General features: G+C 28.1%; 3 protein-coding genes across 14 annotated transcripts; 1 reads left to right on the top strand and 2 right to left on the bottom strand.

The window, feature by feature from the left end:
• Positions 1-1,483: 1,483 nt before the first annotated feature.
• On the bottom strand, positions 1,484-6,667 carry LOC111674486 (prolyl 3-hydroxylase sudestada1). Of its 3 annotated transcripts, XM_023435107.2 has the most exons (8): positions 6,471-6,664; positions 4,009-4,099; positions 3,813-3,952; positions 3,547-3,744; positions 2,848-3,042; positions 2,308-2,786; positions 2,060-2,201; positions 1,484-1,998 (listed from the first exon to the last, which is right to left on the bottom strand). In XM_023435107.2, the coding sequence occupies exons 1-8, from the start codon at positions 6,526-6,528 to the stop codon at positions 1,673-1,675; spliced, it is 1,629 nt and encodes a 542-aa protein (XP_023290875.2). In that variant the 5' UTR covers positions 6,529-6,664; the 3' UTR covers positions 1,484-1,672. The 3 variants fall into 3 exon arrangements, with proteins under 3 accessions (XP_023290875.2, XP_023290865.2, XP_023290882.2); XM_023435097.2 differs by lacking the exons at positions 1,484-1,998; positions 2,060-2,201; positions 2,308-2,786; ... (2 more) ...; positions 3,813-3,952; positions 4,009-4,099 and adding an exon at positions 4,302-6,140 and having other exon boundaries at positions 6,471-6,667; XM_023435114.2 differs by lacking the exons at positions 1,484-1,998; positions 2,060-2,201; positions 2,308-2,786; ... (3 more) ...; positions 4,009-4,099; positions 6,471-6,664 and adding exons at positions 4,302-6,140; positions 6,203-6,418.
• Positions 6,668-9,060: 2,393 nt separating this feature from the next.
• On the bottom strand, positions 9,061-17,540 carry LOC111674669 (ankyrin repeat and SAM domain-containing protein 1A). Of its 10 annotated transcripts, none has more exons than XM_023435326.2 (11): positions 17,499-17,537; positions 17,288-17,376; positions 16,892-17,173; positions 14,768-15,549; positions 14,533-14,695; positions 11,427-11,623; positions 11,117-11,339; positions 10,254-11,022; positions 9,943-10,179; positions 9,747-9,878; positions 9,061-9,679 (listed from the first exon to the last, which is right to left on the bottom strand). In XM_023435326.2, the coding sequence occupies exons 3-11, from the start codon at positions 16,984-16,986 to the stop codon at positions 9,509-9,511; spliced, it is 2,769 nt and encodes a 922-aa protein (XP_023291094.2). In that variant the 5' UTR covers positions 16,987-17,173; positions 17,288-17,376; positions 17,499-17,537; the 3' UTR covers positions 9,061-9,508. The 10 variants fall into 10 exon arrangements, with proteins under 10 accessions (XP_023291094.2, XP_046804677.1, XP_023291101.2 ...); XM_046948721.1 differs by having other exon boundaries at positions 17,284-17,376; positions 17,499-17,520; XM_023435333.2 differs by having other exon boundaries at positions 17,235-17,376; positions 17,499-17,518.
• A 161-nt stretch (positions 17,541-17,701) lies between these two features.
• Positions 17,702-21,510, top strand: LOC111674665 (titin homolog). Its single transcript, XM_023435323.2, has 5 exons — positions 17,702-17,858; positions 17,916-19,715; positions 19,775-19,858; positions 19,936-20,130; positions 20,424-21,510. The coding sequence occupies exons 1-5, from the start codon at positions 17,837-17,839 to the stop codon at positions 21,092-21,094; spliced, it is 2,772 nt and encodes a 923-aa protein (XP_023291091.2). The 5' UTR covers positions 17,702-17,836; the 3' UTR covers positions 21,095-21,510.
• Positions 21,511-21,833: the final 323 nt, after the last annotated feature.

Here is a 21,833-nt window from a genome sequence, read left to right as displayed (position 1 = left end):
AGGAATTTCAAACTCTGGGGAATTCCGAATATCGGCTAAAATAAGTCTTAATATTGCAATGCTCTTGGACATTGTGTCACTTTTGAAATCGCCATTATGTCCATGGACATTATGACTCAATTTAGTGTGTCATAAGATCTATGGACATTATGACACACCACTAAAATTTCCACCAAAAATTGTTCTCAGTTATTCTTCTTTTTTATACCCAAATACATTTATTTAAAACATTGCGGCAGTATAAATTTAATTTTTATAAATTCACAGGCATGTACTGGTACATATGCTTTGTATAGCCTACACCACTATAGTGGGGGGAATTATGCGTTTGTGCAGATGTTTGTAACACCCAAAAATATTGGTGGTAATTTCGTGTAGATATATTAATTTATATACGAGGTATATTTTTGAAATGGTAACCATGTGTTATCAAAGTGACAATGCTATGTTCTCAAGCAGAACGTTACGTTATTGAAAGACAACAATGCGCTGTCAAAATGACAATAATCCATTGTCGAAATGACGCAAAGCATTATGAAAATGACAACAATGAGTTGTCAAAATTACAACGATGTTTGTGAAAATTATAATTGGGTGTTAATTTTATGCGTAATAAGCTCAAGTATTGTATTAATTTCTGTACTGTTTTAAACGAGTTTCTCTTTATGCTTTATATTTTAAAAATATTTCAAAGTTTTTACATACTACTCACTGATGTAGCATATCCTATGGTCGGCCTTACTCTAATATACATTTATACTTATTTCTTTTGGTTTTATGAGATTTTATATCGTCATCATTGAATATGATTGATTACCTTTTGTTCATATTTTGTTTGTTTTTTGTTCCTTTAGTTTTGTTTAACACAACATCTTGATACGCATTTTAGTATTGGGCGTTTAATTATGATTGCGACTATGTACAAGATTGTTATAATTATAATTAGTTTTATTCAAAGCAAACATGATTAGCTCTACCTAAGTTATAGATATAGTCATAATATTAGTTAAACTAATTACATACTTATGTCTGCCGTAATCATTTTGTATTTTGCATAATATATATATATTAATTCAAGACTATAGACAAAGATTATTTTGGTTTTAGCAATTTTAAAATTTTTAGGTTTAAAGAACGTGAGAATATGGAAAAAATACAATAACTAAAAATATATAAGTGGTTCCTAAGATATTGAAATTTTATTATTGAGCGGAAGTAGTTACATATTTTGGGTATTGCTATTATCAAGACATATTAGAGATTTAGTTTTTTAATGAAATTGAAAGTTTGTTTCATTAGTAATTGAAATACATGCAGTTTTCCGGCAATATTATGTTTAAACTTTAATAAACAATTAATATTTTGCTAAAAAAAAACTTTATGATGATTAATATTGCCGTCTGAAATGACAGCTTAATGAAGAAAAATTAAGACCACGAACTATTCACATATGCATGAAGCATTTCGAAAAAATCAGTAGCAGTTTTAAACGTATAATTAATTTTATAGTTTATTAAAAAAAAATAGTTACAAAAAGTTATAAATATTCAATGAAAGAAACACACATTTTAACTAATACCATATTATCTTATGTTTTTGGTTATTTTAAAGATGAGTTTAAGCAAATACTTTCAAATTTTCTATTAATGACAATATCTAATATAATATAGAATTAAGTTGTCTTTAATTTTTCCTTAACTTCACGTTGTTTTTTCAGAAGTTTTACCATCATAGAAAATGAAGTTATAACCGGTACCATTATGGGTAAAAATAATGGTATATAAATGGCATATTTTTGTTCATCGGGAAAATATAGTTGTGCCAAGAGGCTGGCATCAAAGAAAGCTTGTTCAGAGTTTAAAAATGCTTTTTGTGCCAACGCAGAAGCTTTCATAAGTTCATTATTTGCTAGAGCTTCTTTAGCCTTAAGTACCAGTTCATAGGCAGAGTTAATAGCTTTGCCAACTTCATCGTTGATAACAATATAGCTGATATTGTCTGAAAAAGAAATAAAACATTATTATTTATGCTTAAAAAAGTTATTTAAAATATTGGTTACCCAAAAGTTTTATAAGACTTTGTAGAGTATTTGTAGTGGTTGTTATATGTGTAATGGCACTGCGTCTCAAATAGGCTTCATATTCCCAGCGACGTGGTGCTAATTGTTCCACAGCTACTGTCTTAACTCCCTCGGTCGTAACCTGTATTAAAATTAAAATAAATCAATAGATTTCATTCTTATTTTCAATACACATATTTATTTATATTTGCAAATAGAAAAATAGTTTTTCTACAAGCTAAACTTACCTCCACACTTATATCCAATAACTTTTGCAACTGATACAACATTATCTGCATAACATCATTTGTCTGTACAAAAAAGGATACCTTTTCGTGAGGCTTTTCATTATATTCCTTACATGTCTCCATGGAAGGATTAGCAATTATAATTCCACCCCATTTGGGCGATATAAAAGCATTTATATTATCCAAACTAGCTTTTTGATTTTGTTTATTATAAATATAAACCGGAGCAATATCGCAGGGTGTTATATAGACTACCAAATTGATGGGTGTCTTATCGGTAATACCAGCACCTAAATTCTTTTCTATAGCTGTAATAATATGAGGCAAGGATGATTCAGATAGGGCATAATGTCGTGATAAAGGTGATTGATCGCGTATTTGTCGTAGATCAGCTTCGAAAGCTAATTGATATTTCCATTGAGTTTTAAGAGTATAATTAGAAACATGTGAAACTTGATCCAAATATGGTTTCAAATAGGCTATACAAATGAAATTATTGTTTTATATTATTTCGAAATTTCTTTTTATTTTCATACTCACTCTCTACTGCCATTTGTACATGCCATTTGGCATCCATAATATCAGGTCTTGGGTTTAAAATCGATACAATAACATCATATTCGGCCTGAGGAGCTTCAGTTTTTAAAGCATCTCTTTGATCTTTAGCTAAAATCTGCTTTATACGATGTGTTTGAAGGATGTAGGAATTTAAGACTTGTTTAATTCTATTGGAACCTAAACGAAGTTAATTACAATAACACAAGATTAGTTTATAAGTATTTTAAATTTTTAATAAATATTAACTATTTAGGGTCTTATTCATAAACGTTTATCAATGGTTTATAAATCAAATTTTCATACAAAATTTCTTCTATAAACCTTTTATAAATGTTTATGAATAAATCAGTTAAAATTTAAATTTTAATTTGATGTATCCTTATCATATCTCTTTAATTTATATTCACAACAAAAACTTTCAATTTGATCAAATATTATACATACATATCGAGGGACTATATTCAATAGTCTCTATCTGTCATTTTCATGAAAAATGATATAAATATCCAGAAAACTATCCCACACCAATGACATAAATTTCAAGTGAAAACTTGTGTTATTTTAGATAGAGACTATTGAATATAGTCCCTCGATATGTATATCATTACATATTATTTATTGTTCTAAGAAAATTATTAAGTAATTTTCTTAGAACAATAAATTTCCGTTTAAAATACTTACTTGTATCACTACGTATTAAAGCAGTTCTTTCATTCGTTATTAATATTTCTTCTTGCAACTTGGGCCATTCAATAAATATAAAATCACCTTCATTTATTTGATAATCTTTTAAAATTAAACCTTCTAAACCGGCTGGTGTTTTAACTGTAGAAGCCTTTTCAAAATACGGTATTTGTTTAAAATCCAAAAGCCATATTTCTAAAAACAATTAAAAGTTTATTTGAAAATGCCTTATGATTTTAATCGTAAATTTTGCTTTTAAATACCTTCATTTGTATAAGCCTCTTTTAATTCCTTAATCAGCAGCGCAGATCTTTCAGTTTTAAAAGTAAATATGCCAATATTTATTTTAGTCTTCAACGGTTCATTGTTCATGTTCATTATATCCGTTGATGGTAAATTAACTCTGTTAAAAGTATATTTTTAAAAAATATATTTTAGAGTTTTAAATGAGTAGTTTACCTATAAACTTCAGTTGTTTTCCACCACATGGGGACTCCAATTATAATTACCACAGTCATAAAAGCTATAGTTGCATATAAACGATATTTATCTGTAACAATTTGTATTAATTATTTTTTTATTTGCAGGTAATTGTTAACAAAATTTTAATGCAATTGTAGGTATGTAATAATAATACAAGTTTATTATCCATTAATTCCAAAAATATTTAATATTTTATTATTGTATCAATTCCCCCATAGAAATGGTTTCATTATGTCATTTAAACTCCCTTTAAATAAATAAAAAAAAACTTATGGAACATACCAATATTATTTATTCAAAAAAGAATGCTTTATATTTTCATTTTACAATATTTATTTATATACTCTTAATTGTTCATCTTAACAAATGTGTTAATACGAAAATAAAATATAGAAAATAACCAAACTAACGATTAAATAGAAATTCAATGTGATACGTCCAATTGAAATGAAACATCATTGTGCATCCGTTTGAAATATAAACTTCTCTTTGAGAAGAAATAAAATTAAATTATTCCTTATAACTGCAAGAAATAACAAAAACGGGTCCGTTATCCAATGGGGTATTGCGGGAAACATATTTCGTAAATTTAGTTGTGCCCTCACAGCGATAAACAATATTGAGAGCATTGTCCACCGGTGTTATAGTCAGCAAAACAGATCCATCATCGTCGTCAAAACCCTCGCCCTCTAGTGAATCGGTATCACTTTGACTAGAGTGGTTCTGCGAGGGATGGGCTTGATCTGTGTCCGGTGACAAATACGTTATTACAGCTGCACCTTCAGAAGCATTCAAATAATAGATTAAATCTAGTGTATTATCTTCACATATGGCACCGTCTCCTAAAACGGTATAATCACCGTGAGACCATCTTTGTACTTCCAAACTAAAGGTAGGCTTAGAACAATTAGGCCCCGATAAGTCTAAATCAGTAAAGTCTCGTAGTAAAGAAAACATTTCTTTGTTGGAAAATGTTTGCAAAAGTTTTTCTATGGTTTTAGAGCAGGTGCTCAAGTCTAAAACTTCGTAATTTTGTGCATTGGCTGGACCTTGGCGAGACCATTTGAGTGTATTATCGTTAAGCAGCTGTTTTAGGGCTTCTTCAAATATCTCACGACGGAAAAATTCATATAAACATATTTCCGAATTATCCTCTATACGTTTTTGAATACTGCGCTTAGTGGTAGGCTTAAGGTAGACCTCATTTAAAAGGTGATTTATTGACTCGGAGATTGATTCTGTGGGTGGTTTGAACTGTAGTTTATTGAAGGGCCTCAGAGCATCTGCAACTAAGTCTTCATTCGAAGCTCCATGAAACCAGCCATTAATGGTTAAGCGGGGATAATCAAATGTTGTCACTTCACCCACCTGATGGAAAGACTTGGAGCCAACTTTAAAGAACGCAAATTGATTATTTTTGGGTGAAATTTTTCTTTTCACAGGAAACTGAGGCAGGGATTTTTCATCGCTGGAGAATATTTCTAGACATCCTCCCTGTTCGTCAGACCACACTTCATTGTTTTCCCACGGTGTTAGATAATAAATGAAAGCAATTTGTCGGTCTTTTAGTAAATCATCATGTACCAGCAAGTAATCGCCACAGGTGTACATTGAACAAGAGGCAGAAACATAGTCCAGTTTCAAATTAGTAACCTTTTCCAACCAGGGTCTTACTGAACGCCTTAACATTTGTAAGAAATTTGCCAAGAATTTACATTCAATCATATTGGATAGATCGGTACTCTGATAGAATTCATACAAGTCCATTTGTTTACGCGACCAATGAACTTTTTCCACCATTTCTTTTACCAATAACTTGCAGCTTTCTTTGTTTTCCAATAGCTCGGGTAAGAGACAAATTTGAAATGGATCCGTATAGACGGTTGCTTGTGTGACAGGATCTAGGTAATCTTCTTTAGATTCTTTAAACCATTCATGCTGTAAACTCTTAGCAAAATCATCCTGAGAATACGGTTGTCTTAAGGTCAAGTCTATAGTTTGAGGTTCTTGAGAATTCTGTAGTTTAACAATTTTAGTTTTTGGTTCATCTTCACATGATTCCATTGTCGACGTTGGGTGGCTTAAGTGGCCATTTATATTGCCAATGTCTGCAAAGAGAACAATAATGAATTTTGTTTTATTAAAACAAATAATTGTTGAAAATGCATACCTTAACACTTTATAACAAAAACACTAAAAAGGAGGATTGCTTACTTCTTGTTTTATTGACACAGACACTTTCGGAAAAGATTTTTATTGAAGAAATCACAAATAGTAATTATTTTCGACTTTTTTATAAGTAAACCTTAAGAATATGTTATCAAAATTGGTGTGATACACTTTTTTCTCACTTTGGAGCACCCCATTTTTTCTATAATCTTATCACGTTCATTTTCAAACACTTGTTATTGGTCTAAAAAAATTTTATTACAACTTACCTTCTTTGGCATCTTCTTTGCTAAGTTCTTGTCTTTCTTCTATGTTTGATGAATTCATTGTTTTTTTCTACTTTTTCACAATTATTTTTTAAATATTTTTTTATTTTTGTATTGTTTTATTGGTTTTTTCATTCATTCACAAATAATGTGCAATGTAGTGTGTTTTTCGTCTTTTTTTTATTTGCATAAAAAAAGCCGAAAATGACATTTGTTAAAAAGTGCTGCCAAGTTGTGTTTGGCTGTTTAAAGTGTAGTGTTGCATTAAAATTTTAAATAATAAACTTCCGTTGGTATTTGTTCTAGTTTGGTATTCCTATGATAAGAAAAACGATATGAGTTATAACAATAATTTAATTATTTATTCGTGTAAAATGCAATATTTTGTATATTTGATGTTACACATTACAGGAAGTGCAATTCAATTTAGATAAAATTTATTTTTTTTTTCGAAATCCACATTGATCCCCAAAAAACGTTTACGTCAAATTTTTTAACTATTTTAGTTAAACTGAAATAATTTTTCAATAATTCAATAAATGTGTTATATAATAAAAGTTATTATTTAATTTTGTATTAATATTTACTCTGCATAGAAAGATTCTTTTATTCTTTGAGAAATGCTATTTTTGAACGAACTGAATTTTTTGGCGGGAATACTTTTATTTTAGAGTCCTTAAATGTGAGAAACATTTTAGTTGTATACAGATTTAAAATATATTAAAATCTACTAATTTAATTATGTTTAATTTTTAAATTTAAATTTTTAAAAAATAAGGTTTTAATAAGGTTTTTTGGAAGTTAAGTAATTTGCCTATGTAAAATTTTATAAATTTTAAGAAGAAACTTTATCTGAACAATTATTTACAGCAAAATAAAACTATTTGTTTGTTGTATTTTTTAAAGAATATCTTATATTTTAATTTTCTACCATAAAATGTAAAATTGTTATATTAATCAACGAGATTTTTGATAAAATGTGAACGTATTGTTAATTTTTTGGGTCAATAAAGTATTTTGCTTTTTTTAGGTTTTTTGTTCATTTTTTTAATATTTCTGCATTATTTTATAAAATTTAATATTTTTATTACTCCTATATATTAGAATAACATTTTTTAGATATTTTAGTAGTGGAACGACTAAATTTGGACATTTCATAACCGATTTATTATCTTATATACCTATCAGAATTCGTCAATATTTGACTTAACATGAAATCCAATTCATTCATTAAATTTCGAAAATAATAAACAATTTTGAATTGGATACATGATATATTAGATAATCAATGGATTTGGACCTAGAACAACTGTTTTGTGAGGTATAAATCTATATATTATAACAAAAATAATCAGGGTTTTTGTTCATTTTGTATTGATAAACAAAAACTACATTACGAAAATTCCATCTATTTGGGGAGTATTGTGTAAATTTTATTTAGAATTGTATAATATTGATTCTTATTCAATAAATCTAACACCATATACCACTATAGAACTATTAAATGCTAAAATCTTGATTTTCAACCTCATATTTTAAATTCTTTATTTTATGAATAAAATACAGTAGGCGTATTTGGAACTGGATAGTTATGACGGTATGATAACCACCTCTATTTTTAAATATCTAAATTAGGTATTTTTCCTGTACTACACGACAGTTCCTTTTACATTGGTTCCAAGCAACCAATGTAAAAGGAACTGTTTAGAGGTCTAAATTTAAACATAGTGTACCTCCTAGTTTGTATATAGATTTTGAAAAAGATAATTGAGGAGTCCAATAGTTTTCCTTGGATACAAGTCGTCTACCCTTTGGCAGTTAAAGATTTTGAAAGAGCACTCAGAGCGTTTTTTCTAATAATTCTTTGGATCATTTTATCTATTACTCTATTTTATATTTTTTAATGTTATTGATTAAACATTTCATAAAATTATATTTTATTGATTTATACTTGTTCTAGAAATCTAAATTAATTTTTTATATCGAAATTGCCTCATTATTATCCTTTAAACATTTTATGGCAAATAACATCGCATTTTCACCCAATGAGGATATGATTTTTGCAAATCGCAATTGAAAAAATACTTAAAACTCTTCCTTTTAACAATAAAACAATAAATTCCAAAAATAATTAAAAAATAATTTGAAACCCCCAATGAAATTAACTTAATTAAATTAATATGCAAAATACTTTATTGACATGCAAATTCTGATGAATAATAATAAAATGCAACAACAAATGCACCAAAATTTGTATTTTAATATTTTTTTTAATTTTTCCCATTTTACACAATCTCTATTTTTAATTGGAAAACATAAATTTACTTTTTACCTGTTTTTTTTCGAATTTTATTTATGAACAAAAAACAAAATTCTCTTAAAAAAAGGTAGACAAAAAAAACTTAGTCGATTCACTGTACGTCCAAACTTATATTTTATTAAAACATTAATCAGAAAATTCAATGAATATTTTAAAATATCTGAGATTTTTTATTAAAATATGTTGACCTAAAGACAGAGAATAAATTAAACATTAACCCTTTACGACCTTAAGAAATTGGAACCAAATTTGAGCATAAAAAACATATTATTGTTTAGAATTGTATACATAAATATTTCATTTTATTAAAAAAATGTTATTTGGTACATTGATTGCAATAAGGCACTAAAATTTAAAATTAAAAAAAACATTTTGTTTAAGTGGGATAATTAAAAAAAACAATACAATAACAATACAAATGAAATATATACAGTTCTTTTTGCATATAATGTGATGTCTCTGCATAATTAAAAGGGATTTTATAAAACTCTTTAATTTTTTTGTGACTTTTTTTAGCACATACGAACATTTTGCAATTTTATCTTGAGACGTTTAAATAAGAAACTGCATATTTTTCAAATAAATGGCATCAAGACTAGTAATAATATTAAATAAAAAGTTATAATAAATATGGGAATTTTTAGGGTTATAATAAATATCATAATTGTATTAGGACACTTTTTTAGCCAATTTTTGTTGGTTAGTTATAGACGTTAATATTTTAAATATTATCCACTACATCAACATAGCTTAAACGTTTTTCTCCATTCATTTCTTGAGATGTGGAACATTGTGTTTGTGTTCGTAGAGAATCTTCCTGACTAATCAGGGATAATTGATATGCAACTTCAAATGCTTGACCTAATGTTAAAATTATTTCTGTAGCCAAATTCTGAAACGGAATAGTTAAATAAATAAAATTTTTCGTATAATATTTTAGACTAGTGGTTTTAACTAACCAAATCATCCACCATAAAGACATGACAATAGTGTATATTATTCTCTCGAGTTATATAAGCAAAATAACGCAAATCATCAGTGTCCTGACTAACACAATTGATATTTTCTATATCGTGGACACAAATTGTACTCTAGAAAAAAATATGAAACATTTTTCAATTGTATAAGCAAAGAAATAATGTTTTATAAAATTACCTTATTTTCGATTTCGATAAATCGTACTCCAGCATGTGACATTGCTATGCCCACTTCTAAACGGGTCTGTTGATTTGTTGCTTTTAAAATACGAGTCGAACTAGTTATATCCTTAATTAATACATTTTCTTCGTTATCTTCCTGAGGTGCAGGGGTTTCTTCTCGTTTCAATTTTTGTATAGATTTTCTCGTGGATGCTGTTCCATGTAGTTCCCTAATTACTGTGGAACCCAAATACTGAAAAAATCATATATTAAAATTTAAATAGAATCGAATTCCCTTTAACTGGTATATTTTATTATGATACTTACAAATACATTATAAATAACATAGCCATAAATCAAAGTATTGGCTGAGTGGCACCAGTTGGGATTTGTATTTTGTTCCTGCGTATTAGAACCCAGTAACAAGTCGGCAGGTTTTCGCATTGTTAATGTTTTTTTGCGTAAAGTATTCGTTAGAGCATTTTGTTCACTCAAATCTTCTAATTTCGTATCTGTTGCAGCTACTTCGTTGCCTATACTCTCAAAAATAGTATTGATTTCATCCCAAGCCTTGGTGGCATCGAATTCGTATTCATCCTCTGAAGTAGGTGTTTTAATGGTAACATTACGTTTTGCAGGTATTGGTTTAACCGATCTCACTAGACTCGGTGATCTTAAGCCACTAGGAATTTCATCAATCACTACAGAATTTCTTAAATCCAATGATGATGAGGTATTGGCCAGATTTAAAGAAGAGCCTTTAAATAGTCCTGCAAACGGCACATCACCAACAAATTCCTCCACACATTCTGATACCCGAGAACTGGTCAGGGAATCAAATTGTTCTTCTTGAGGTTCGGTGTGATCCTCCCATATAAAAGACTTCAGGCCGTCATAAAATTGTGAATCTTGTTGGTGTAAAAGTAAAGATTTTCTCTTCAAAGTCCTCTCCGCTGGCTTGACAAATTCGAATATAGTAGATTCGGCTTCAGAAGCTGATGGTGGTGGACAATCTGGTGTTGGCGAATGCTCGTGTGGAGTTTGTATATCATTGTTGTTATTACTATCGAAACTACCCGAACGTAACGAAATTCTGCTGCAACAATTATGATTTTAATATATTTCCATATAAAAAATTAATGAATGAATGAATAAAGTTTTTTAAAAGTGCTGGTGAATATGAAACTTACTCATTATTATGATGATCATGCTTACTGTGTGCATTGATTATATTAATATTTGCATAATCACCATATTCCATACATTTTCTAGGACTAGGTAATGGTTGTGACGTAACTACCGGTGTACGAGGAGTTCGCGGTGTAGAACATGCACTTGAATTTGGCATTGTCATTTCCACATACTCGTCTACACATCGATATAATGTAGACTTAAGAGGACTTTGATTTTGTACTATTTTTATAAAGAATCGCAAAAGGAAATATTTTTTTACAATGTACTAAAAATAAATTTATCTCAAATAGAATAGAAAATACATACATTCATTAATAGTGGAAAATTTTGGAAATTGTTTTTCAATGCCACCTAAACGTCTATGCAGTAAATTAGACTTATAAACAGATTTATATTCGGGAATTTGTTCGTGTTTTGTACTTAAATCATTATTAGATTTTGACCATTTTATGGGCTCCATGGGTGTATAACGTTCTGTAGAATTATTATATCGGTCTAAAGAGCTTTTTTTAAAAAAAATATATATTTAATTTTGGGCACTGTTTAAGTTTATAACTATGTATGTATATCTCTTACATTAATATGGACATGGACTAGTTTAAGCTTGTTAACCACAATTGGACACATACATATGTTAACATTTAAAATGGATAATTTTGCTCTTATTTCATTGCAATAACATTTTTATATGTAAAAAGCAAACATTTTAACCGATTTTTATGACTTTTGTGGGAAAAATTTATTATGAACATAAAATGGAATAGCACATATATAAGAATATCAAAAAATAAGGAAAGTTTTATAATAGGTTTAACATTTAGATGTGTTAAGTATTAAAACAGATTTATGTTTTTTTTGTATGAACTAAATATGATGATAAAATTTAAAAAAAAGATTCTAATATTTATCTTGATTACTTATTGAATGTGTTTATACAATTAGCCATTTGTTTGGTAATATTTCAAGACAAAGATACAAAACATATTTACGTACATATAAAAATTTAACATGCCTACACTGAAAAAAATCCATGCCTAATATATACGAAAAATATCGTTCGTTGTTTCGCACCACGAAATTCTTTCGTAATATATACGAAATTGTACGAAATATTTTAGTATAATGCAAAATATTTTTGAAAAAATTAATTTACATAAATTGAAAAAAGGGAATTTTGAATAAATATGGTAAAATTTACGAAATATTAGTTTATTCAAAGAATTCATTCCCTAATTCTTTATTTGAAATTGAGTTATATTTTAAAGAATTAACAATTCTTCAAACTCATTCCCTTTGATTTAATTCCTAGAATTAATTCTTAAAGCTTTCGATGTAGTTGAATTAATTCTCTAATGAATTAATTCCTATAGAATGTTAAATTCCTTCTGAATGATATAAATTTTGTTTGCATTCAATCTGTTACAAATTGAATTAGAATTAATTTCAACAATTCCTATTGATTTTTAAATTTCCTCTGAATGATATAAATTTTGTTTGAATTCAATCTATTACAAATTGAATTTAAAATTTTTTCAACAATTCAATTTGAAATAGATTAAATGAAAGTTTTGTTTTATAATTCAAAAGCATTGTTTATATTAAAAATTGAATTAAATTTTTTTTCTTTCATTCAATTTGTAATAGAAGGAATTAAACAAATATGAATGATCATTCCATTGAATTCATTCCTATAAAGAATGAATTCTCTTAGGAATTAATTCAATAGAATATAAAACCTAGGAATTCAGCTTTAGAATTTAAATTCAAAGAATGATTTTAAAGAATGATTTTAAAGAATGATACATTCAAAAATTTAAAGCCGAATTAAAAATATAAGGGAATTAATTCCAAATAGAATTCATTCTTTCCAAGCTTTGATTCAAACATTTTTGTTCGTTTTAAAATAAATTTTCTAATTTTAGTTCAAAATTATTCTCCACACGAATTTTCAATGAAAATAATTCGTGAATAATATTAACTTTTTCTTAAATTTTATGAAAATGTTGTAGTTTTATTTTATCATAATATAATTTATATCATTATGTTTAATTTCGATAAAATTTAAGAAAAAAAATATTGCGAAAGGTTTTCGTACTTTCGTAAAAATAGAAAATGGTTTTATTAAATAATATTTAGTATTATACACGAAATTTTTGTAAATATTACGAAAATAGAAGTTACGAAATTTTTTTTCGTAAAATTGAGCATGGATTATTTTTAGTGTATAGGTTTAATACACTGAGCTGAATTGAATGCCACATTAAATTTTTGTAAATATTTATTTGGACAAGTTTGTATAATACGATTTTGCTTATGATTTAGGTCTTTATTTAGGCCATATAAGTTCAGAAAAAATATTGGAACAAATCTTGAACTTCAAATTCTTGAATTATTCATTAAGAAAAATAATGCTAATAAAGGGTTAAATTTGGAAAAAAAATTAATAAAGAGTTTTAGTTATTTTTTATATACAAAAATTGATTGGTATTCTTAATCAAGGTTTTCGTGTCAGAAAAATATTAATCTCAAATAGTAAACAATCTTTAATCTTGGTGAATAGATGGCAGGTTTATATGATTGCATTTTTATCTGAGTTGATAGTTAAGTTCCAAAAAAGTGCAAGCACCCAAAGTTCAATACTAAAATTCAAATATTTTAAAAGCTCTACTAAGGAAATATACTAATTTAAAACATTTTTTTTTTAATTTCGACGTATGTATAAGAAATTACATTTTGAAAGTTCGTTTTCATTTTAGTTTTAACCAGGATGTACTTATTACATCATGGTTTTAACATTCTTTAAAAATACAAAAAATCCCAAGATCAATATTTATTAAAATGTCATTGATGATATAATTTATATTTAAACTGACTATAATCAGGTCAATTATACATCAGCAAATAATAAACAATATTTTACGACTATAATTCAATAAACATAAACACACACACATACACAGAATTACAAAAAAAAAATAAAATGCAAAATAGTTTATAGTGTTTGTGATAATAAACTTAAATGTTTTGTATTTAAATTAAATAATACATGATTTCATAAATAAATAATAGATGTAATATTAATATAGGCAAGTATAAATAAATGTTTATGATTGTTAGTTAGTATGTTTATAACAAATAATGAGATCACAACAAATTTTAATTTTATTTTACACAGGTTAAAATTATCACAGTATAAAAATTAATTCATGATTTAACAATGGAAATGAAATTCAATATAATTAATAATAAAAATGAAGAGTTTGCATTTTGTTTAAGGATGTTTATGAAAAATTCTCATGTGGTAACTATAGATGGATGCAGGATGTAGAGTGCACAATAAAAATTAATAAAGAAATAGGTACAACGAAAAAAACACATAATTTTTACTGAATACATCTAGATAAAATCTTACTTTATGGTTAGCGATCGTTGGTGTTGATGTTCAAAATCGGGAATTTGATTAACATCCATTTCCTTACTTGTTGGAGCTGACATTGTTGCATGATTATCATTGACATCCTTTATAGGCCTGAAATGATTTTTATTTATCATGCTACTATTTATTTGCCAAAAATCTAAAAATATACACAAATAAAAAAATAATTCTTATAAAATATTTTCCTTTTATTAGTTTCTAAAAAACTTACCATTTATGATTGTAAGAATTTCATAGGTGACATTTGTGGGATAGTCTTTAAGTATATCCAATGCGGTTTTGCCATTTCCATCTACAGCATAAAGATCAATGCCAGCACTTAGTAGGGTACACACTACATTCTTTTTACCGCACAGGGCCGCTTCATGCAAAGCAGAACCTGTATGTGTCAAAATATTAACATCCACACCGGCTGCCAGCAATGTTTTAACAACTTCATTGTGACCATTTCGTGCTGCTAAATGCAGACATGATTGAGTAAAAATATGTTTTGTGGGTGTTATTTTATATGGTGGGGAGCATCCATTTTCCACAGCTACAACTTCGTCGAATAGCCTATAAGGCTCAATTAATTCGGGATGTTTACTAATTAAAGTCTGCACAACTTCTAAACGTCCAAACTGTGCTGCTAAATCTAGAGGTGTTTGAAAGCTATTATTGCGTATTGTAGGATCAGCCCCACGTGCTAAAAGGGCTGATACAACTGCATTGTGACCATGCTGTGCCGCACAATGAAGGGCAGTTTCATTTTCTATAGTTTGTGCATTTAGATTTCCAGTGCCTCTTAGCATTAGCAGTAAATTGACAATGTGTTCATTACCAGCCCACGCAGCTAAATAGAGAGGTGAAGAACCCCTAATATCGGGAATTTCGTGGGATGCATGATGTACGAGCAGAACCTTAACAATTTCATAATGTCCATTTAGACAGGCATGATGTAGTGCGGTATATCCATTAACGTCTTGCCAATTGATGCTAGGACTACGTCTGAAACTGAAGACGATTAAAATTAAAATCTATTATCATATAATATTCAAACTGATCTTTAAATATATTTTAAATAATATATCTAATGAAAATTTTAATAAAATTAATATTTTTAATGTAGAGAGAATACATTTCCAAAAAAAAGTAATGTTTTTTATATATTCACCAAATCGATTTTATAAACCAAAGTGAAGTGAACTGATATTTTAAAACACATTCTGTAATTCCTTATTTTGATTTAAACTCCTAAAAACTAAATTAAGTTTGAATTGTATACATGATATATTAGATAATCAATGGATTTGGACCTAGAAAAAATGTTTTGTGTGGTATAAATCTATATATTACAACAAAAATAATCTGGGTTTTTCGTCATTTTGTATTGATAAACAAAAACTACATTACGGAAACCCCATTATACTGGGGAGTACTGTGTAAATTTTATTTAGAATTGTAGAATATTGATTCTTATTCAATAAATCTAACACTTAGTACCATTCTAGCCATTCTGAGTATGGGGACATCACCATATACCACTATAGAACTATTACATGATAAAATCCTGATTTTCAACCACATATTTTAAATGCTTTATTTTATGAATAATATACAGTAAGCATATTAGAATCTGGATAGTTATTCTTGATTTGGGTTCTTAATATTTATAAATGTATGTATTAGCTAAACATTTTTGCTTTTGTTGACCTTAGGGTATGATAACCACCTCTATTTTAAAATATCTAAATTAGGTATTTTTCCTGTACTACACGACAGTATACTTTACATTGGTTCCAAGCATCCTAAGGTCTGTTTAGAGGTCTAACTAATTAACATAATTTGAAAAAAACCCAACGAAATTAACCCAAATTCTCAATATGCAAAATACTTTATTGACATGCAAATTCTGATGAAGAATAATAAAATGCAACAACAAATGCACCAAAATTTGTATTTTAATATTTTTCTTGGTTTTCCCATTTTACGCAACCTCTATTATTAATTTGAAAACATAAATTTACTTTTTACATGTTTTTTCCAATTTTATTTATGAATAAAAATCTAAATTCTCTTAAAAAAAAGGTAGGCAAAAAACTTAGTTGATTCACCGTACATACATTGTTTAATGGAAATGTTTGTCATTTATCCGTTCTTACTTTCTTCGTATTGCTTTTTTAACGGTCTATAGTTTGCTTCAATTAGAAAAAATTAGGCTAATGCAATTTATATTTTATTAGAGGGTGGGGTTTTAACCCATAATATTAGAAAAAGCCCCAACTTTGTTTTACATTCAAAATGTATACATGGATACAAATATGTTAAAAATACTAATATTAATCTACTAACATACCTTGACAGTGGCCCTCCTTTGTGTTGAAGAATTTTGTTTACTACCGTTGTATTCCCATTTCTAGCAGCCTCCAGAAGATCTTGACATTTACCCATTATTATCACTAGTATTGTTTTTTTGCTGTTGAATTATGTGCTCTATCGAATTCAATTAAAATTCTTTTAAGTCAGCACTTAATAAATTGGATCATCCGCATTCTTGTTTTAATGTTAAGTGAAATACTACTACCAAGTCAGCTGTTTTCTGATGGCCCTCTCCAAGTCACAACCAATACACAAGAAACTAAATTTTTAATAAGAATCAAATTAGGAAAAATGATAAAATTCTTTACTGTATCGTATACATTCTTAAACATTAAATTTACTGATTATCCAGATTTTTGTTTACACAACCTACACAAATTCAAGGTCTTTCTCTCCAGTTTATACTATTGTATGGCATCAATGTCAAAATTTCTATTTATTATTAAAAGATTAACGTCACTACTACAAAACAATTTGGAAAAATTACATTCATTATTCACTACACATTATATTGTAATTAATAAAAGCAATATATTTTTTAATTTTTTACGTTTAGATTTGTATACAAATAAAATATTATTTACTATTTTCTTTTAATTATAAACACGTTGTTGTTTCTTTTAATTTTCTTTATTAATTAATGTTAATTTATTTTTGTGCTTTTATTAACTAAATAAAGTGCTACCTTTAATAAGATATATATAGCAAACATCTTTTGTTTATGTTATGAAATTATACCAAACACTTCCTAAAAAGTGCTGCCAAATTGTTTTGACAAGCTTGGTTTGTGTTCTGCCATTTTTAAAATTAACGACATAATAAAATTGTACAACAAACCAGCGGGACGCGTTTATATCGAAAATTTGTTGAAGGATTAATATTTGTTTTTGTCTTTGTGTTATATTAAAAATTCATTGGAAAAATGGAGTCTATGGATCATAGGGGTAATATAAAAATATAATTTGAAAATATATTTTTTTACAAAAAGTGTTCATTTTTAGAACTAAAAAAGTCAACAAGACGTTCAAAGAAAGTTAAAAATTTAGAAGAAGAAGTAGAGTTAATTTTTTCTCAAGATGAAACTGATGAGGATGCCAAGGAAAATCTTGAGGAAATATTACCTAAAACTCCTTCCCGTCGTGATGGACGTAAGAATGCAGCAACAACTCCCAAAGCAACATCACAAGCAGTACTTCAAGAAAATCTCCAAACACCTCGTCGAAGTTGCAGGAAGAGTATTAGACCCACACAGGAATACGATGATATTGTAAATAAATCTTTGCGATCCTGCACACGATCGGCTAAAAAACATTTGTTGGTTACTGCAGAGGAAGAAATGGAGGAAAATTTTGAAAATAAAGACGAAGAAAAAATGCAGCCAAAATGGACCCCCGCAAAGGTGGGCAGAGTCTCCCAAAAGCGTAGCCGTAAGTCTCGTCGTAACGACAAGGGTAAAAAGACGGCTAAAGAAATTGATGAGCAAGAAAAAGAAGAAACAAGGGAGTACAAAAATATAATGGAAAAAGTACGGGATCATGAGGAGGAAAAAACAAAATGTGAAAAAGATCTGGAGGATGTAAAACATTCCGAATTGGTTTTAGTTGAATATACAAAGGAAGAAAAAGAAATGGATAAAGCAAATAAAGATATTGAAAATGTAACAGCTAATCAAAGGGAGAAACAAGATAATGAAAAATCATTCAAAGGGGATGAGGAAGAAATTGGTGATATAGATATGGATGTATCAGAAGAAATTCAGGATGAAGATGAGAAAAAAACAAAATGTAAGAAATATATCGAGGAAGTAAATGTTACCGAACTTATTTCAGTTGAGGACGCAAAGGAGATAGAGGAACAAATACATTCAAATAAAGATCTGGAAGAGGAGAAAATTGAGAAAATAGTTGAAACTCAAATTCCACAAAAAGTGAATAATGAAGTTGATAATTATTTAGAAAATCGTGAGGACTCAATACTATTAGTGCAAGATGACAGTGAGGAGTGTAAAGAATTTGAACAAAAAGCAGAAGATGACATATGTATTGTATTTGAAAATAATATAAGCAACTGCGAAATTAAAGAGCAAATGGAAGAAAAGGAAAAAGACTCCTTTGGTAGCTACTTGAAACAAAAGCAGATAAACATATCAGATCTGGGTTTAAATCTTTTAAAAGATGAAGAGGAAGAAAGAGAAACTACAGAAATAGATGATGAAATAAAACAAACCGAAGAACTCGAAGATATGCCTTCTCTTATAATGTGTGATGATGACGAAGATAATGGTGAAGATGACGGAAAATCTAGTATTAAATTAAATGAGACTTTTGAAGCTACTGATGCTACAGAAGGAACAGTTATAAATATAAAAAATACGGAAAGTGATGATTCTAAAAAAGAAATTGAGAAGATTATTGAAAATTCTGAAAACCCCAATGAAGAAATAATGGAAACTTTACAAATGTCCGATGATGATGATGGTGAAACACCTAGAAAACCTCCTCGTGTTCAAAAACATACCCCACTACCACAAAAAGTACTTAAGGATTCTGCTGTAAAAATAAACCCGAAAGATATTGTTTTACGCGGTATACGTAAACGCTCACTCTCGGTTTGCATCAATGGTGATGCGCAGAAATGCCAGAAATTATTGGCAGGTCCTCTGGCTAAAGCTAAACAAGATCGCATGGTTAGCTTTTACAGTCCGGCTAATCAGCAAACTATTATCGAAGATCTAGACAAAATGATAGCTAAAAGTTTAAAGAAACAAAAGTTACAAGAAAACAAAGATATCTCAAATAAATGTAAGTGGAGTTATATAGACATTTTACAGAGAATTTCAATTAAATTATATATTTTTTAGTTGTTACAACAAGACGTAAACGATCCATATCACTGGATGAATCCACCATGTCTTCTTCATACATTTCAAAATTACCACGACCTGGTATGTGTTTTTTCTTTTGATATTTATCTAGTTTTAAATTTGTATTTACGAAACAATTATGTTTATGTTTGTTCTAGTTATGAACCAAAATTTGTCAGGTAAAACTCAAACATTCACTTCTACTTCAAAACCATTATCACGCACAAAATTACCCAATTTTGCTGCTATACATGAGAAACAATTTAAAAAAATGGAAAGTTTGGTGGATCATGTTAGTCGTAAACAAGAACGCTCTAAAAATTTAATAAATTCAGCAACAAAATTAAGACCAGGTAAGAAAATTTATGTTTTATAGTTTTATTTTAAATGTTAAAAGATATCGTTCATATTATGTGAAAAGGGTGGATCCCATATAATACCTCTTCATAAAGCGGTAGTTTTGTAAGAACTATTTATTCAATATCCTCTTAAAATAAATTAAATAATTCTGTATTCAAGAAATACCAAACAGAATTTATTCTTTTAAAAAATACTGAATATGACGTAGAATGCATTAACTACTATTATTACATAATAATATAATTTAACCAAACAAATTTTATAAATTGTCGCTTTTTATATAAAGTTTCAGCTCAGAAAAACATCTCCATAGTAAAAAATAGCCAGAATATCACAAATGAAAAACCAAAGGCTCTTAAGAAAATTGATTTGGGAGCTAACACCAACACACAACTAAAAAAATCTCAATTTAATGCCACTGCAACTACAGATCTAAATAAAACCCAAGATGTTTTGCCTGTTATTAATTTACCTGACCCAAGATTAGCTAACAATAGTAAATTGATAAAATCTGGAACAATTTCGCGCCGTCCACCACAACAACAGCCAATTCGAAATTATCTAAAACCAACACAAACAACAAATATTGAAAAAGCGGGACCAACGAAGCCTACATTTAATCTTTCAACATCGTTAATAGCAAAATCAACATTTTCATCGAATTTAGCTCAAAAGCCAAAAGTGGGACCAACGAAACCCACATTTAATCTCTCAACATCGCTAATGATGAAGCCAGCTACATCTTCAACGAGTTTCGCTGAAAAAGCTAATACTTCTCACATGAGTAACGAGGATAAAATGGCTTCACGTTTACAACGTCACATGGATTTGTTTAAAGGTCGTGTTCCGTCGGCGAGAGCAGGAGTAGCGTCACGTCGAAATGAGACTATATTGAAAGGTGTTCGATCAAATCGTCGTTTTGAATTACAAATGCAACATCGTAAAAATTTGGACTAATAAGTTTATTTTATGTTTTATTTTATTTAATTAAGTTATTTTTTGTTGGCTTTAATTTAATTTGTTCTCTTTATATTATATGTATGCATTTTCGATTAATATTTTTGGTCCATTCACAAATTAAGTGTGTATTTTGTAAATTCGATATATGTTTGTGAATGTTTTAAATATGTTTTAAACAGTAAAAACTATACAAAATAATTTTAGTACATAAATTATATTTGTTTAGTATGAAATTTTTATTGCTTGAAAATTTTACTTTGGCTTGAAATATATACATATTTCATTTGCAAAGTTTTAAGACATATTTTCGTTTAGTGTAATATATTTTTTATAAATTCGTGAATGTAATAATATTAATTTGTATGTCTTATTTGTATGTAATAAACCCCCCAATTAAAACATTAAAACAAAAATACAAATATTGTTTTATTTAAAAGATGCAGTGGATTTGCTGTTTCTTTTACCGAAGTTTTATATTAAAACATTAAAATTAATTTGTGCAATTCACAATCGGTGTCATATCGTTGTAGCATTGTATGTCATAAAAATGTTTCAAATAAATTTTTTTGAAACAAAAACATTAAAAACAAGTAAGACATTATAGTCGGGCGAATACCTAAGTTTTGATGGGGGCTTTTCATAGGGGCATGGGTCATATGAGGACCTATTATTATGGAATTCGTCAGGGTCATCAAGTCTTGTATAGAACTTGGTTTTTGCAGCTTTTTGTCAAGAT

Source organism: Lucilia cuprina, chromosome 4 (assembly GCF_022045245.1).
Source record: "Lucilia cuprina isolate Lc7/37 chromosome 4, ASM2204524v1, whole genome shotgun sequence".
Lineage (NCBI taxonomy): Eukaryota > Metazoa > Arthropoda > Insecta > Diptera > Calliphoridae > Lucilia > Lucilia cuprina.
This window is presented reverse-complemented; position numbering and strand designations above follow the sequence as displayed.